The sequence below is a fragment of the Scyliorhinus canicula genome, chromosome 19 (assembly GCF_902713615.1).
Source record: "Scyliorhinus canicula chromosome 19, sScyCan1.1, whole genome shotgun sequence".
Lineage (NCBI taxonomy): Eukaryota > Metazoa > Chordata > Chondrichthyes > Carcharhiniformes > Scyliorhinidae > Scyliorhinus > Scyliorhinus canicula.
In genome coordinates this window covers 54,043,661-54,060,398 of record NC_052164.1, presented here as the reverse complement: position 1 = coordinate 54,060,398, position 16,738 = coordinate 54,043,661, and the positions used below count along the sequence as shown (strand labels likewise).

The 16,738-nt window shown below is 45.7% G+C and overlaps 1 protein-coding gene across 1 annotated transcript in view; it reads right to left on the bottom strand.

Moving 5' to 3' along the window:
• LOC119954251 (myosin light chain 4-like) overlaps positions 1-16,738 on the bottom strand; it is an 80,483-nt gene that overhangs the window by 31,035 nt on the left and 32,710 nt on the right. Inside the window, exons 2-3 of the mRNA XM_038779331.1 lie at positions 15,808-15,835; positions 13,304-13,453 (exon numbers count right to left, since the gene is read on the bottom strand). Of these exons, the coding sequence (XP_038635259.1) occupies positions 13,304-13,453; positions 15,808-15,835 (178 nt within the window). The remainder of the gene's footprint in view (positions 1-13,303; positions 13,454-15,807; positions 15,836-16,738) is intronic.

The following is a 16,738-nucleotide window of genomic DNA, read 5'->3' as shown; positions in this document are numbered from 1 at the left end:
ACACCCATCATTGGTAACATCTTCCCTGCATCCACCCTGTCTAGTCCTGTTAGAATTTTATAACTCTCTATGAGACCCCCCCTCATTCTTCTGAACTCCAGCGAGAACAATCCCGACGTAGTCAATCTCTCCTCATATGACAGTCCCACCACCCCTGGAATCAGTCTGGCAAACCTTCACTGCACTCCCTCAAGAGCAAGAACATCATTCCTTAGCAAAGGAGACCAAAACTGCACACAACACAGTGTGACTTCACCAAGGCACTATACCTCCCTGCTTCTATACTCGAAACCTCTTGCAATGAAGGCCAACATACCATTAGCCTTCTTTACCGCCTGCTGCACCTGCGTGCTTACCTTCAGCGAATGGTGCACAAGGACACCCAGGTCCTGCTGCACACTTCCCTCTCCCAATTTACAACCATTCAGGTAGTAATCTGCCTTCCTGTTTTTCTTCCAAAATGAATAACCTCACATTTATCCAAATTATACTGCATCTGCCATTGGCTTGCCCACTCGCCCAACCTGTCCAGACCTTGCTGGCGGATCCCTGCATCCTCGTCACAATTCACCCTCCCACCTAATTTGGTATCATCTGCAAACTTTGAGATGTTACATTTTGTTCCCTCATCCAATCATTAATATATATTGTGAATAGCTGGGGTCCCAGCACCGATCCCTGTGGGAGCCCACTAGTTACTGCCTGCCAATTTGAAAAGGACCCATTAATCCCTACTCTTTGTTTCCTCTCTGCCAACCAGTTTTCTATCCACCTCAATACATTTCCCCCAATCCCATGCACTTTAATTTTGCACAATAATCTCTTATGCGGGACTTTGTCAAACGCCTTCTGAAAGTCCAAATATACCACATCGGCTGGCTCCCCCTTGTCGACTGTACTGGTTACCTCTTCAAAGAATTCCAACAGATTTGTCAAGCATGATTTTCCCTTCATAAATCCATGCAGACTCTGACTGATCCTGCCACTGCTTTCTAAATGTTCCGCTATAAAGTCCTTGATAATGGATTCAAGCATTTTCCCCATGACCGATGTTAGACTTACTGGTCTATAATTCCCTGCTTTCTCTCTATCTCCCTTTTTGAATATCGGAGTGACGTGAGCTACCCTCCAATCTGCAGGGACAGTTCCAGAGTCTATAGAATCCCGGATGATGACCACCAATGCATCCACTATTTCCAGAGCCACCTCCTTAAGCACTCTGGGATGCATATTCTCAGGCCCTGGGGATTTATCCGCCTTTAATCCCATCAGTTTTCCCAGCACCAGTTCTCTACTAATGCTGATCTCCCTCAGTTCGCCCCTCTCACTAAACCTTTCATTCTCCAACATTTCTGGGATCTGATTTGTGTCCTCATTTGTGAAGACAGGCCCAAAGTATGTATTTAATTGCTCAGCCATTTCTTTGTCCCTTATTATGCTTTCCCCTGTTTCTGTCTGTAGGGGGCCTACATTTCTCTTCACCAATCTCTTTCTCTTCACAGATCTGTGGTCACCCATGATAGTTGAAGTTGAAGTCACCCATGACAACAACTCTGTTACTTCTGCACTTTTCCAAGATCTGCCGCTCAATCTGTTCCTCTATCTCTCTGCTGCTATTGGGGGGTGTACAGAAAACTCCCAATAATGTGACTGCTCCTTTCTTGTTTCTGACTTCTACCCATACTGACTCAGTAGACATCCCTCTTCGACTACCTCCTTTTCTGCAGCTGTGGTACACTCCCTAATTTACAGTGCCACCCCCCCTTCTCTTTTACCTCCGTCCCTATTCTTCTGAAAACATCTAAACCCCGGAACGTCTAACAACCATTCCTGCCCCTGTGAAATCTATGTCTCCATAATGGCCACAGCATCATAGTTCCAAGTACTAATCCATGCTCTAAGTTCATCTCCCTTATTCCTGACACTCCTTGCATTGAAACAGACGCACTTTAACCCATTCCACTGAGTGCAACTTTGCCCTATCAACTGTCTATCCTTCCTCACAGACTTGCATACTATTTCTGCCTGTTCAACAGCTACCGTATCATCTGATCCATAGCTCTGGTTCCCATCAACCTGCCAAACTAGTTTAAACCCTCCCGAAGAGCTCTAGCACACCTCCACCCAGGATATTGGTGCCCCTCCAGTTTAGGTGCAATCCGTCCTTCTTGTACAGATCCCACCTTCCCCAGAAGATATCCCAATGATCCACATATCTGAAGCCTTCACTCCTGCACCAGCCCTGTAGCCACGTGTTCAGCTGCACTCGCTCTCTGTTCCTTGCCTCACTAGCGCGTGGTACTGGTAGCAATCCTGAGATCACTACTCTGATTGTCCTGCTCTTTAGCTTCCAATCTAACTCCCGAAAATCACTTTTTAGATCCTCATCCCTTTTCTTAGCTATGCTGTTGGTGCCTATGTGCACCACAACGTCTAGTTGCTCCTCCTCCCCCTTAAGAATGCATTGATCTGAGACATCCCTGGCTCTGGCACCCGGGAGGAATCATACCATCCGGGAGTCTCGCTCGCGACCACAGAATCTCCTATCCATTCCCCTAACCATTGAGTCTCCTATCACTATTGCTTTTCTATTCTCCCCCTTTCACTTCTGAGCCACAGAGCCAGACTCAGTGCCAGGGACCAGGCTACTAGGGCCTTCCCCAGTAGGTCATCCCCCCCCAACAGCATCCAAAATGGTGTAATTGTTTTGAAGGGGAACGGCCACGAGGGATCCTTGCACTGTCTGCCCGTTGATTTTCCTTCCCCAGCTACTCTTGTCCTGTACCGTGGGTGTGGCTAACTCCATGTACCGGTTCTCTATCACCCCTCTGCCTCCCAAATGATCCGAAGTTCATCCACTTCCAGCTCCAGTTCCCTAACATGGTCTCTGAAGAGCTGGAGTTGGGTGCACTTCCCGCAGGTGTAGTCAGCGTGGACACCGGTGGTATCCCTCACCACCCACATCCTACAGGAGGAGCATGCAACTGCCCGCGCCTCCATCCCCTCTTAACTTACAGAATGTAGCTGCCCTGTGGACCAAACGGAACTCCGCCTTCCAACTCTGCTCCCAGTCAGCTGCACTCTGTAAACTCCTGGCTCCCTTCTCACTCTTTGAGAAAATGAAATGAAAGGAGCACCTTGCTCCCTCTTCACCTAATACCCTCAGTCACCAAATTCTCACTATAGCACTCAAATGCACCCAAATTCAGCACTCAGTGCAAACAAAGTCTGCACTGTAACTTGCTCAGATTTATACTGTGACTCTCGCCTCTGAAAACCGGCCTAATCCAATTAACTAATTAACAAGCTCCAGCTGCAAGTAGAACCTCTGTTTAAAGCTGATTGAAAACTCACCTTCTAAACCCAAACAGCAACATTTAAGTTAATTAACTAAATAAAAGAAAGACGAGACTTTAGATAAAAATGAACCCTTAATATCCCTCAGTCACCAAACTCTCATTATAGCACTCAAATGCACCCGAATTCAGCACTCAGTGCAAAGTCAGCACTGTAAGCTGGCTCACCAATATTCTGTCTGACTCTAGCCTCTGAAAACTGGCCTAATCCAATTAACTAATTAACAAGCTCCAGCTGAAAGTAGCTGCAAGTAGAACTTCTGTTTCAAGCTATGTTGGCCCTCATTGCGAGAGGTTTCAAGTACAGGAACACAGGGCCTTGGCGACACCGCATTGGGAATATTGTGTGCAATTTTGGTTTCCTTATTTGAGGAAGGATGCTCTTGTTATGGAGGGAGTGCAGCAAAGGTTTACCAGACGGATTCCTGGGATGGCGGGACTGACGTATGAGCAGAGGTTGAGTTGGCTAGGATTGTATTCGCTGGAGTTCAGAAGAATGAAGGGGCTCTCGTAGAAACCTATAAAATTGTAAAAGAACTAGAAAAGGTAAATGCAGGAAGGATGTTCCCGACGGCGGGGGTGTCGAGAACCAGGGCTACAGTCTGAGGATACGGGATAAAACATTTAGGACTGAGATGAGGAGAACTTTCTTCACCCAGAGAACGGTGAGCCTGTGGAATTCGTTACCACAGAAATAGTTCAAGCCAAAACATTGTATGGTTTCAAGGAGTTAGATATAGCTCTTGAGGCTAAAGGGATGAAAGGAAATGGGGTGAAAGCGGGGACAGGTTACTGAGTTGGATGATCAGGCATGATCCTAATCATAGAATCATAGAATTTACAGTGCAGAAGGAGGCCATTCAGCCCATCGAGTCTGCACCGGCTCTTGGAAATAGCATCCTACCCAAGGTCCACACCTCCATCCTAGCCCCATAATCCAGTAACCCCATCCAACATTAACAAAGAACAAAGAAAATTACAGCACAGGAACAGGCCCTTCGGCCCTCCCAGCCTGCGCCGATCCACATCCTTTATCTAAACCTGTCTCCTATTTTCAGAGGATCTACTTCACTCTGTTCCCGCCCGTTCATATACCTGTCTAGATGCCTCTTAAATGATGCTATTGTGCCTGCCTCTACCACCTCCGCTGGCAAAGCGTTCCAGGCACCCACCACCCTCTGCGTAAAAAAACTTTCCACGCACATCTCCCTTAAACTTTCCCCCTCTCACCTTGAAATCGTGATCCCTTGTAATTGACACCCCCACTCTTGGGAAAAGCTTGTTGCTATCCACCCTGTTCATACCTCTCATAATTTTGTTGACCTCAATCAGGTCCCCCCTCAACCTCCGTCTTTCCAACGAAAACAATCCTAATCTACTCAACCTTTCTTCACAGCTAGCACCCTCCATACCAGGCAACATCCTGGTGAACCTCCTCTGCACCCTCTCCAAAGCATCCACATCCTTCTGGTAATGTGGCGATCAGAACTGCACGCAGTATTCCAAATGTGGCCGAACCAAAGTCCTACACAACTGTAACATGACCTGCCTACTCTTGTACTCAATACCCCGTCCGATGAAGGCAAGCATGCTGTATGCCTTCTTGACCACTCTATCAACCTGCGTTGCCACCTTCAGGGTACAATGGACCTGAAGCAAAGAGTTGGGATAAATGGGTGTTTCTCTGGTTGGCAATCAGTAGCTAGTGGTGTCCCTCAGGGATCCGTGTTGGGCCCACAATTGTTCACAATTTACATTGATGATTTGGAGTTGGGGACCAAGGGCAATGTGTCCAAGTTTGCAGATGACACTAAGATGAGTGGTAAAGCGAAAAGTGCAGAGGATACTGGAAGTCTGCAGAGGGATTTGGATAGGTTAAGTGAATGGGCTCGGGTCTGGCAGATGGAATACAATGTTGACAAATGTGAGGTTATCCATTTTGGTAGGAATAACAGCAAACGGGATTATTATTTAAACGATAAAATATTAAAGCATGCCGCTGTTCAGAGAGACTTGGGTGTGCTAGTGCATGAGTCACAGAAGGTTGGTTTACAAGTGCAACAGGTGATTAAGAAGGCAAATGGAATTTTGTCCTTCATTGCTAGAGGGATGGAGTTTAAGACTAGGGAGGTTATGTTGCAATTGTATAAGGTGTTAGTGCGGCCACACCTGGAGTATTGTGTTCAGTTTTGGTCTCCTTACTTGAGAAAGGACGTACTGGCGCTGGAGGGTGTGCAGAGGAGATTCACTAGGTTAATCCCAGAGCTGAAGGGGTTGGATTATGAGGAGAGGTTGAATAGACTAGGACTGTACTCGTTGGAATTTAGAAGGATGAGGGGGGATCTTATAGAAACATTTAAAATTATGAAGGGAATAGATAGGATAGATGCGGGCAGGTTGTTTCCACTGGCGGGTGACAGCAGAACTAGGGGGCATAGCCTCAAAATAAGGGGAAGTAGATTTAGGACTGAGTTTAGGAGGAACTTCTTCACCCAAAGGGTTGTGAATCTATGGAATTCCTTGCCCAGTGAAGCAGTTGAGGCTCCTTCATTACATGTTTTTAAGGTAAAGATAGATAGTTTTTTGAAGAATAAAGGGATTAAGGGTTATGGTGTTCGGGCCGGAAAGTGGAGCTGAGTCCACAAAAGATCAGCCATGATCTAATTGAATGGCGGAGCAGGCTCGAGGGGCCAGATGGCCTACTCCTGCTCCTAGTTCTTATGTTCTTATGTTCTTATGAACTCCCAGATCTCTCTGTACATCAATTTTCCCCAAGACCTTTCCATTGACCATATAGTCCGCTCTTGAATTTGATCTTCCAAAATGCATCACCTCGCATTTGCCTGGATTGAACTCCATCTGCCATTTCTCTGACCAACTCTCCAATCTATCTATATTTTGTTGTATTCTCTGACAGTCCTCCTCGCTGTCTGCAACTCCACCAATCTTAGTATCATCTGCAAACTTGCTAATCAGACCACCTATACCTTCCTCCAGGTCACAAACAGCAGTGGTCCGAGCACGGATCCCTGTGGGACACCACTAGTCACCCTTCTCCATTTTGAGACACTCCCTTCCTGTAGCCACGGAAGTTGGCCATTTCCTCAATACAAAATGGAGGAACGCAAAGCTTGCAGGGTAAAATGGACAAAGTCTGCAGCACAAGCAGGCTGCAACAAACCACTGTGTATTCTGTCTGTTAAGAGAGCAGACAGCACCGAAACGCATACTAATGAAGCAATCTCTGGGACAGTTAGCATAGTAATGGAACGATCCCAGGGACAAAGGACACAAATAGGGAAGTGATTGCAACATTGTATGGGAAGCCAGACACCCCGGCACCAGCGGGGTTCGAAGACAAAGCACCTGAAGGCCCGCCCAGTAGTCGAGGGACAGCCTCAGTATTGGGGGGATTCAAACAAATCAATTGGGAAGAGACCCAATCGATCCCCAGCAGATAGAGGGTCCGCCCAAAAGGGCGCGAAGCCCTGGGACCTATAAAAGACAGGTCCCAAACTCAGTTCATTCTTCTTGACCAGCCCTCCTCTCTTGGCCAGCCCTCTCGACCAGCTTTTACCGAAGAAGACCTTGACTGAGAGAGAGGAAAGGTTCGGAAAGCAGCCGCCAGCAAGTAAGTGTCTCACAACGATCGCTACCAGAGATAGACACTCCTGACCCCTTTTAACCCGTACCAACCTGAAGTCTGCGGACCCAGTGCAGAGCAAGAGGCCATTGTCCCCCTGATCCGGCAGTTCCTTATTCAGATAAGTATTGGTCTATTTAGTGGTAGGAATAGTTTAGTCACCTTAGCGTGTGCATGAGTAGTTTATAATTGTATTATAATAAACTCATTTTTTTGAACTTACTAATTGGTGTATGGTTTTATTGCTTTGAACTTGACCTTGAAACTTGTGGCGGTATCTTAACGATACCGCAGCATGAAAGGGCAGCACGGTAGCATGGTGGTTAGCATAAATGCTTCACAGCTCCAGGGTCCCAGGTTCGATTCCCGGCTGGGTCACTGTCTGTGTGGAGTCTGCACGTCCTCCCCGTGTGTGCGTGGGTTTCCTCCGGGTGCTCCGGTTTCCTCCCACAGTCCAAAGATGTGCGGGTTAGGTGGATTGGCCATGCTAAATTGCCCGTAGTGTAATAGTAAGGTTAAGGGGGGGGTTGTTGGATTACGGGTATAGGGTGGATACGTGGGTTTGAGTAGGGTGATCATTGCTCGGCACAACATCGAGGGCCGAAGGGCCTGTTCTGTGCTGTACTGTTCTATGTTCTATGATACCTGGCGACTCCAAAGCTAACGAACGAAACAGAGCCAAATTGAGTGTTAAGCACACTCACCCAGAACGAGCAACATTCCACCACTACTCTCTGTCTCCTGTTGCCCAGCCAGTTCTTTATCCATCTAGCTAGTACACTCTGAACCCCATACGACTTCACTTTTTCTATCAACCTGCCATGGGAAACCTTATCAAACGCCTTACTAATGTCCATGTATATGACATCTACAGCCCTTCCTTCGTCAATTAATTTTGTCACTTCCTCAAAGAATTCTATTAGGTTTGTATATAAAGTAAATGAGTTGGTGGCACAAATCATCGTAAATGACTATGATTTAGTGGCCATTACTGAAACATGGTTAAAGGATGGTCACGACTGGGAGTTGAATATCCGAGGGTATCAAACTATTCGGAAGGACAGAGTGGATGGTAAGGGAGGTGGTGTTGCTCTGTTATTTAAGGATGACATCCGGGCAATAGTAAGGGATGACATCGGTGCTATGGAGGATAAGGTTGAATCCATTTGGGTGGAAATCAGGAATAGTAAGGCAAAAAAGTCACTGATAGGAGTAGTCTATCGGCCACCAAATAGTAACGAGATGGTGGGGCAGGCAATAAACAAAGAAATAACTGATGCATGTAGAAATGGTACAGCAGTTATCATGGGGGATTTTAATCTACATGTCGATTGGTTTAACCAGGTCGGTCAAGGCAACCGTGAGGAGGAGTTTATAGAATGTATCCGCGATAGTTTCCTAGAACAGTATGTAATGGAACCTACGAGGGAACAAGCGGTCCTAGATCTTGTCCTGTGTAATGAGACAGGATTGATTCATGATCTCATAGTTAGGGATCCTCTCGGATGGAGCGATCACAATATGGTGGAATTTAAAATACAGATGGAGGGTGAGAAAGTAAAATCAAATACTAGTGTTTTGTGTTTAAACAAAGGAGATTACAAGGGGATGAGAGAAGAACTAGCTAAGGTAGACTGGGAGCTAAGACTTTATGGTGGAACAGTTGAGGAACAGTGGAGAACCTTCCAAGCGATTTTTCACAGTGCTCAGCAAAGGTTTATACCAACAAAAAGGAAGGACGGAAGAAAGAGGGAAAATCGACCGTGGATATCTAAGGAAATAAGGGAGAGTATCAAATTGAAGGAAAAAGCATATAAAGTGGCAAAGATTGCTGGGAGATTAGAGGACTGGGAAATCTTTAGGGGGCAACAGAAAGCTACTAAAAAAGCTATAAAGAAGAGTAAGATAGAGTATGAGAGTAAACTTGCTCAGAATATAAAAACAGACAGTAAAAGTTTTTACAAATATATAAGACAAAAAAGAGTGGCTAAGGTAAATATTGGTCCTTTAGAGGATGAGAAGGGAGTTTTAATAATGGGAAATGAGGAAATGGCTGAGGAACTGAACAGGTTTTTTGGGTCGGTCTTCACAGTGGAAGACACAAATAACATGCCAGCGACTGATAGAAATGAGGCTATGACAGGTGAGGACCTTGAGAGGATTGTTATCACTAAGGAGGGAGTGATGGGCAAGCTAATGGGGCTAAAGGTAGACAAGTCTCCTGGCCCTGATGGAATGCATCCCAGAGTGCTAAAAGAGATGGCTAGGGAAATTGCAGATGCACTAGTGATAATTTACCGAAATTCACTAGACTCTGGGGTGGTCCCGGTGGATTGGAAATTAGCAAACGTGACGCCACTGTTTAAAAAAGGAGGTAGGCAGAAAGCAGGAAATTATAGGCCAGTGAGTTTAACTTCGGTAATAGGGAAGATGCTGGAATCTATCATCAAGGAAGAAATTGCGAGGCATCTGGATAGAAATTGTCCCATTGGGCAGACGCAGCATGGGTTCATTAAAGGCAGGTCATGCCTAACTAATTTAGTGGAATTTTCTGAGGACATTACCAGTGCAGTAGATAACGGGGAGCCGATGGATGTGGTATATCTGGATTTCCAGAAAGCCTTTGACAAGGTGCCACACAAAAGGTTGCTGCATAAGATAAAGATGCATGGCATTAAGGGTAAAGTAGTAGCATGGATAGAGGATTGGTTAATTAATAGAAAGCAAAGAGTTGGGATAAATGGGTGTTTCTCTGGTTGGCAATCAGTAGCTAGTGGTGTCCCTCAGGGATCCGTGTTGGGCCCACAATTGTTCACAATTTACATTGATGATTTGGAGTTGGGGACCAAGGGCAATGTGTCCAAGTTTGCAGATGACACGAAGATGAGTGGTAAAGCGAAAAGTGCAGAGGATACTGGAAGTCTGCAGAGGGTTTGGATAGGTTAAGTGAATGGGCTCGGGTCTGGCAGATGGAATACAATGTTGACAAATGTGAGGTTATCCATTTTGGTAGGAATAACAGCAAACGGGATTATTATTTAAACGATAAAATATTAAAGCATGCCGCTGTTCAGAGAGACTTGGGTGTGCTAGTGCATGAGTCACAGAAGGTTGGTTTACAAGTGCAACAGGTGATTAAGAAGGCAAATGGAATTTTGTCCTTCATTGCTAGAGGGATGGAGTTTAAGACTAGGGAGGTTATGTTGCAATTGTATAAGGTGTTAGTGCGGCCACACCTGGAGTATTGTGTTCAGTTTTGGTCTCCTTACTTGAGAAAGGACGTACTGGCGCTGGAGGGTGTGCAGAGGAGATTCACTAGGTTAATCCCAGAGCTGAAGGGGTTGGATTATGAGGAGAGGTTGAGTAGACTGGGACTGTACTCGTTGGAATTTAGAAGGATGAGGGGGGATCTTATAGAAACATTTAAAATTATGAAGGGAATAGATAGGATAGATGCGGGCAGGTTGTTTCCACTGGCGGGTGACAGCAGAACTAGGGGGCATAGCCTCAAAATAAGGGGAAGTAGATTTAGGACTGAGTTTAGGAGGAACTTCTTCACCCAAAGGGTTGTGAATCTATGGAATTCCTTGCCCAGTGAAGCAGTTGAGGCTCCTTCATTACATGTTTTTAAGGTAAAGATAGATAGTTTTTTGAAGAATAAAGGGATTAAGGGTTATGGTGTTCGGGCTGGAAAGTGGAGCTGAGTCCACAAAAGATCAGCCAGATGGCCTACTCCTGCTCCTAGTTCTTATGTTCTTATGTTCTTATGTTCTTATGTAAGACATGACCTTCCCTGCACAAAACTGTGCTGCCTATCACTGATACGTCTATTTTCTTCCAGATGTGAATAGATCCTATCCCTCAGTATCTTCTCCAACAGTTTGCCTACCACTGACGTCAAGCTCACAGGTCTATAGTTCCCTGGATTATCCCTGCTACCCTTCTTAAATAAAGGAACAACATTAGCAATTCTCCAGTCCTCCGGGTCCTCACCCGTGCTCAAGATGTCTGTTAAGGCCCCAGCTATTTCAACCCTCGCTTCCCTCAGTAACCTGGGATTGATCCCATCCGGTCCTGGGGACTTGTCCACCTTAATGTCTTTTAGAATACCCAAAACTTCCCCCTTCCATCCCTAGCCTCAACATCCGTCTTGTCCCTCTCCTTTGTGAATACCAATGCAAAGTACTCATTAAGAATCTCACCCATTTCCTCTGAGTCCACGCATAAATTCCCTCTTTTGTCTTTGAGTGGGCCAATCCTTTCTCTAGTTACCCTCTTGCTCCTTACATACGAATAAAAGGCTTTGGGATTTTCCTTAACCCGTAAGCCAAAGATATTTCATGACCCCTTTTAGCCCTCTTTATTGCGCGTTTGAGATTCGTCCTACTTTCCCGATATTCCTCCAAAGCTTCATCAGTTTTGAGTTGCCTCGATCCTATGTATGCTTCCTTTTTCATCTTAGCTAGTCTCACAATTTCACCCGTCATCCATGGTTCCCTAATCTTGCCATTTCTATCTTTAAGGGCAATTTTGGACACTCAGGGCAATTTAGCATGGCCAATCCACCTAACCTGCACATCTTTGGACTGTGGGAGGAAACCGGAGCACCCGGAGGAAACCCACGCACACAGGGGGAGGATGTGCAGACTCCGCACAGACAGTGACCCAGCAGTGAATCGAACCTGGGACCCTGGAGCTGTGAAGCAATTGTGCTATCCACAATGCTACCGTGCTACCTGAATGAATGGCAAATCAGGCTCAAAAGGCTGAATGGCCTCTCCCTGCTCCTATTTTCTATGTTTTTGTGAAGCGATTGGATTGGATTTGTTTATTGTCACGTGTACCGAGGTACAGTGAAAAATATTTTTCTGCGAGCAGCTCAACAGATCATTAAGTACATGGGAAGGAAAGGGAATAAAATAAAATAAATAATAGGGCAACACAAGGTATACAATCGAACTACATAACACCGGCATCGGGTGAAGCATACAGAGGTGTAAGGTTAATGAGGTCAGTCCATAAGAGAGTCATTTAGGAGTCTGGTAACAGCGGGAAGAAGCTGTTTTTGAGTCTGTTCGTGCGTGTTCTCAGACTTCTGTATCTCCTGCCCGCAGTCTTGATTGGGATGTTCATTCCTGTGTGTATTCACCTTTGTGTTTCATTGTATTTGTTTGTATATTAGCACATCTGGGCTCATGTCTGTGTTCATGTGGTATATAGGTGTTTCTGCATGTGTACTTGTGTGTGTGTGTGTGTGTGTATATGTGTGTGTATATATATATATACGTGAGTGTGTTTGTATTTCTGTGTATATTTGTGTGTGTGTTGGTATGTGCATGTATATGTGTGTGAGGGCATTTGTGTAAGTGTATGTGTGTGTATATGTGTGTGCATGTGTGTGAGAATGACTATGCATGTGTGTAAGTGCATATGTGTGCGTGTGTATATTTTGTGCAGACATATACCATGTTTCTTTCTCCCCAGTTATTTTCCATCTCCCATTTCATGATTCCATGGACAGAACACAACTCTCAATCCAGGAGCCCACGTCCTGTCACACTCAATCCAGGAGCCCACATCCTGTCACTCTCAATCCAGGAGCCCACGTCCTGTCACACTCAATCCAGGAGCCCACGTCCTGTCACTCTCAATCCAGGAGCTCACACCCCATCACACTCATTCCAGGAGCCCACATCCTGTCACACTCAATCCAGGAGCCCAGGTCCTGTCACACTCAATCCAGTAGCCCAGGTCCTGTCACACTCAATCCAGGAGCCCACATCCTGTCACGCTCAATCCAGGAGCCCACATCCTGTCACACTCAATCCAGGAGCCCAGGTCCTGTCACACTCAATCCAGGAGCCCAGGTGCTGTCACACTCAATCCAGGAGCCCAGGTGCTGTCATACTCAAACCAGGAGCCCAGGTCCTGTCACACTCAATCCAGGAACCCAGGTCCTGTCACACTCAATCCAGGAGCCCAGGTCCTGTCACACTCAATCCAGGAGCCCAGGTGCTGTCACACTCAATCCAGGAGCCCAGGTCCTGTCACACTCAATCCAGGAGCCCAGGTCCTGTCACACTCAATCCAGGAGCTCAGGTGCTGTCACACTCAAACCAGGAGCCCAGGTCCGGTCACACTCAATCCTGGATCCCATGCCCCGTCACTCTGAGCCCGGGAGACCTAGCCCCTTCGCTGATTGTCTCTCAGCCACCATCACTGCTGTTTGTTATAGTCAGTATTGTAAAACCAGGTGACTGCAGGCTTCCTGTTCAATGATGTAGCCCCAGTCTATGATACGCACCTTCTGGTTTGGGTTTGCCAAGCACTTTCATGACATCCGAATTAGTGGGGTTCTGTCCTAAGGCACGCAAGACATCACCGCACTGTGCATAGGTAATCTTCATCTCACAGGACGGAGTCCTGTCGAAAAGGGCAAAAGCCTCCTTGAACTCTGAAATTGACACAAATGTGAGATAGTTATTCTCCACACCCGAGGGACCTGAATTACACCAAGTAGACATAACGAGACATAACCAGACACAATCGAAAACAAACCAGACTTAACCAGACACAATCGAAACCAAACCAAACATAACCAGCCACAATCGAAAACAAACCAGACTTAACCAAACACAGTCGAAAACAAACCTGACATAACCAGACACAATCGAAAACAAACCTGACATAACCAGACACAATCGAAAACAAACCTGACATAACCAGACACAATCGAAAACATACCAAACATAACCAGACACAATCGAAAACATACCAAACATAACCAGACACTATCAAAAACAAACTGGACATAACTAGACATAAATGGTGCTCCGGTTTCCTCCCACTGTCTGCAGGCTAGGTGGATTGTGTCACAATATGTGGATACTGTAAAGCACATAAAGGGTGAATGTAATGTTACTATTCCAGTCACTAGATGGTGCTATAGAGCAACCATATAAATATCACATGCCTCCTTGACTTCTGGGAGATATATGGAGATAGATGGAGAGAGTGGAAGAGAGCAAGACAGAGTAACTGTTAGACAGTTAAACTAAAGTACAATTAATAGTGTGGATCTGTAGTGTAATTTTTACTTAACAAATTCCTCAGTAATGTTTTTGAATCTATTCCATCACTGTCAGAGGTAATGTTTGGCAGACCAGTATGGACCAATTTACCTACCCTTCCCAATTCTACTCTTTCAGAAGCTGGAGAGCAACTTTGAAAACTGCAAGAGAAGATGGCCAAGGTATACGATAAAAATACAGATACAGAATAATTAAGGTTAGTTGGAAGAGCAGGTTCACACCCAGGATCCCACAGAAGGTAGGTGACAACCAGCCAAGGTGACAACGATCCATTCCAGCTCCTCAACCACTCCAGTCCTGTTGCATCGAGGACAAAATCCCAAATGTAACCAGGAACAACATCCAAGATCACTGTGAGCAACTAAAGAAACCTCCAGACAAGATCATCATTACAAGATCTGGGTGTACCAGAGAATTACCTCTACACCTTAGGGACTCATAGATTCGCCAGTCCTATCCAGTCATGTAATGATCACTAAACATGAACATGTGTTGTATCTGGTTGTACTTCATTGGAAGGGGTAAAGTATCTTTAAAAAGAAAGGGGGATGTTTTAATATGACCTTAATGGATAGGAGCATGATATCACAAGAAAGGAAGTGTGTCACGTAATCCAGTTTTAGTTTCACTTTTGCTTTTAGGCAGAACATACACACACAGCTCTGATGTCTTCACGCTTGATATCCATGTCCATCTGTTCACAGGTGTCTAGCCTTAATAAATGAACCCACAAAATATTTACCCAATTCCTTATGAGTGATTGGTCCTTTTACATCATAACAATACAACAATGTAAAAGTGCTTTACAACCAATATATTTGAAGTGTTACAATGTAGGAAATTCAGCAGCCAATCAGAGGCAAGAGTGATACCAAGCAAGCTACAATCAATACACCTTGGGCTGGATTCTCCATTTCAGCGGCTATGTGTTGGCTGAAATGGAAAACTCGCAGGCGTTTTGCAACGCCAAAATCGGCGGCGAACCCTCACCGATTCCGTGAAACTCGCCAGCTCACGTGCCGAAAATGGCCAGAGAATGGCTATATCTGTGGCCGCGCTTACGCACGGCAATGACCTGCAGCGGTCGCACCATACAACATGGCGCTGGCCATGCGCGGACCCTACCCGCCATCCGCGACCCCACAGGCCACCTCTGGCCACTCGCCACCAGTCCCCCCAACCCTCATGGAAGCTCTCTCAGCCAGTGGCACGGCTCCCGGCTGAGTGTGGCGGTGCTGGACACAGTCCGCAGCCGCCACATCGGGTTCCCAACCGCTCAGACCACATGTCAACTGAATGGTCAGGAATTCAGCCCATCGGGGGCAGAGCATTGCGGGCTGGCCTTCCTATGATGCATCAACGCCGTTCCCCGTATCACCCATACCTGCGTATTTATCACAGCTTGCTGATAATGAGACCTAAAGTCTGAATGATAGGTGACCCTTGTTAATTCATTCAAGCACAGCACAGTTTGAAGTTTGGCAGCAAAAAATATTTCCACTTTAATTTTACTGAATAATTTGTTTGCTGCCTGGTGATGCTGGGCAGATGTTCTCAGACTGCAGCTTGTGAATGAGCAGTGGACAAGCTTTTGGCCTGGACTCCACTCCCCTCACTCATTCTCTTGGCTGAATAAGCTGCTTTATGAATATTGAGGTCACAATCAGCAAAGAATCAAAGAGTCGGAGGTGTTTGCTTTGAAACAATGTCAACTCACCTTCAATCTGGTCCGCGCTGAATTCAATCTGAAACAGAAACAAAGAGGAAGAGTTTATGAGGAGATGTTCCAGTCTGTTAATTCAAGGCTGACTCACATTGAATAGCTATGTCCTAATATTGCATGTTTCTATGAAATATGTAGAGATATCCTCACGAGTATTCCTAAAATTTTAAAAGCTAGACAAAGATCCTTAAAATGACTGAAACTATGTGTGTGACCCCCACCCCTAAACAAAATAAGCTACCTAGCAGTATTAGAGAAACTAGAACCTCGTTATCCCTAAAGAGCTATTAATGACCCCCTGTGGGTTGCACATGCCAAACTCAGAGAGAGTTATACAAAGTTAGACAAATTTCATAATCCAGGCTGGTCAACAGGGGTCCGCTCAACTGCTAAAAATTGACCTTCCTTTCAATTCTTAATGGTTGAGACATGCAACAATCTTGGGGTCCCAGATGAGGGATACACATACTTTGTAAAACACAGTGTGGAGAGTTGGGAGTCATGTGGCATGGGCTTCTGGCTTGTGGAGCCTGTAATATTTCCTTGCTAAACGAAAAGGTTCAGTCTGCTGTTACCATCTAATAATAATAATAATCTTTATTGTCACAAGTAGGCTTATATTAACACTGCAATGAAGTTACTGTGAAAAGCCCCTAGTCCCTACACTCCAGCGTCTGTTTGTGTACACAGAGGGAGAATTCAGAATGTCCAAATTACCTAATAGCACGTCTTTCGGGACTTGTGGGAGGAAACCGGAGCACCCGGAGGAAACCTACGCAGACACGGGGAGAACGTGCAGACTCCACACAGACAGTGACCCAAGCCAGAAATCCAACCCATGTCCCTGGTGCTGTGAAGCTATAATGCCAACCATTATGCTACTGTGCTGCCCACTGCCCTATCTAACTGGCAGCATCACAGAAAA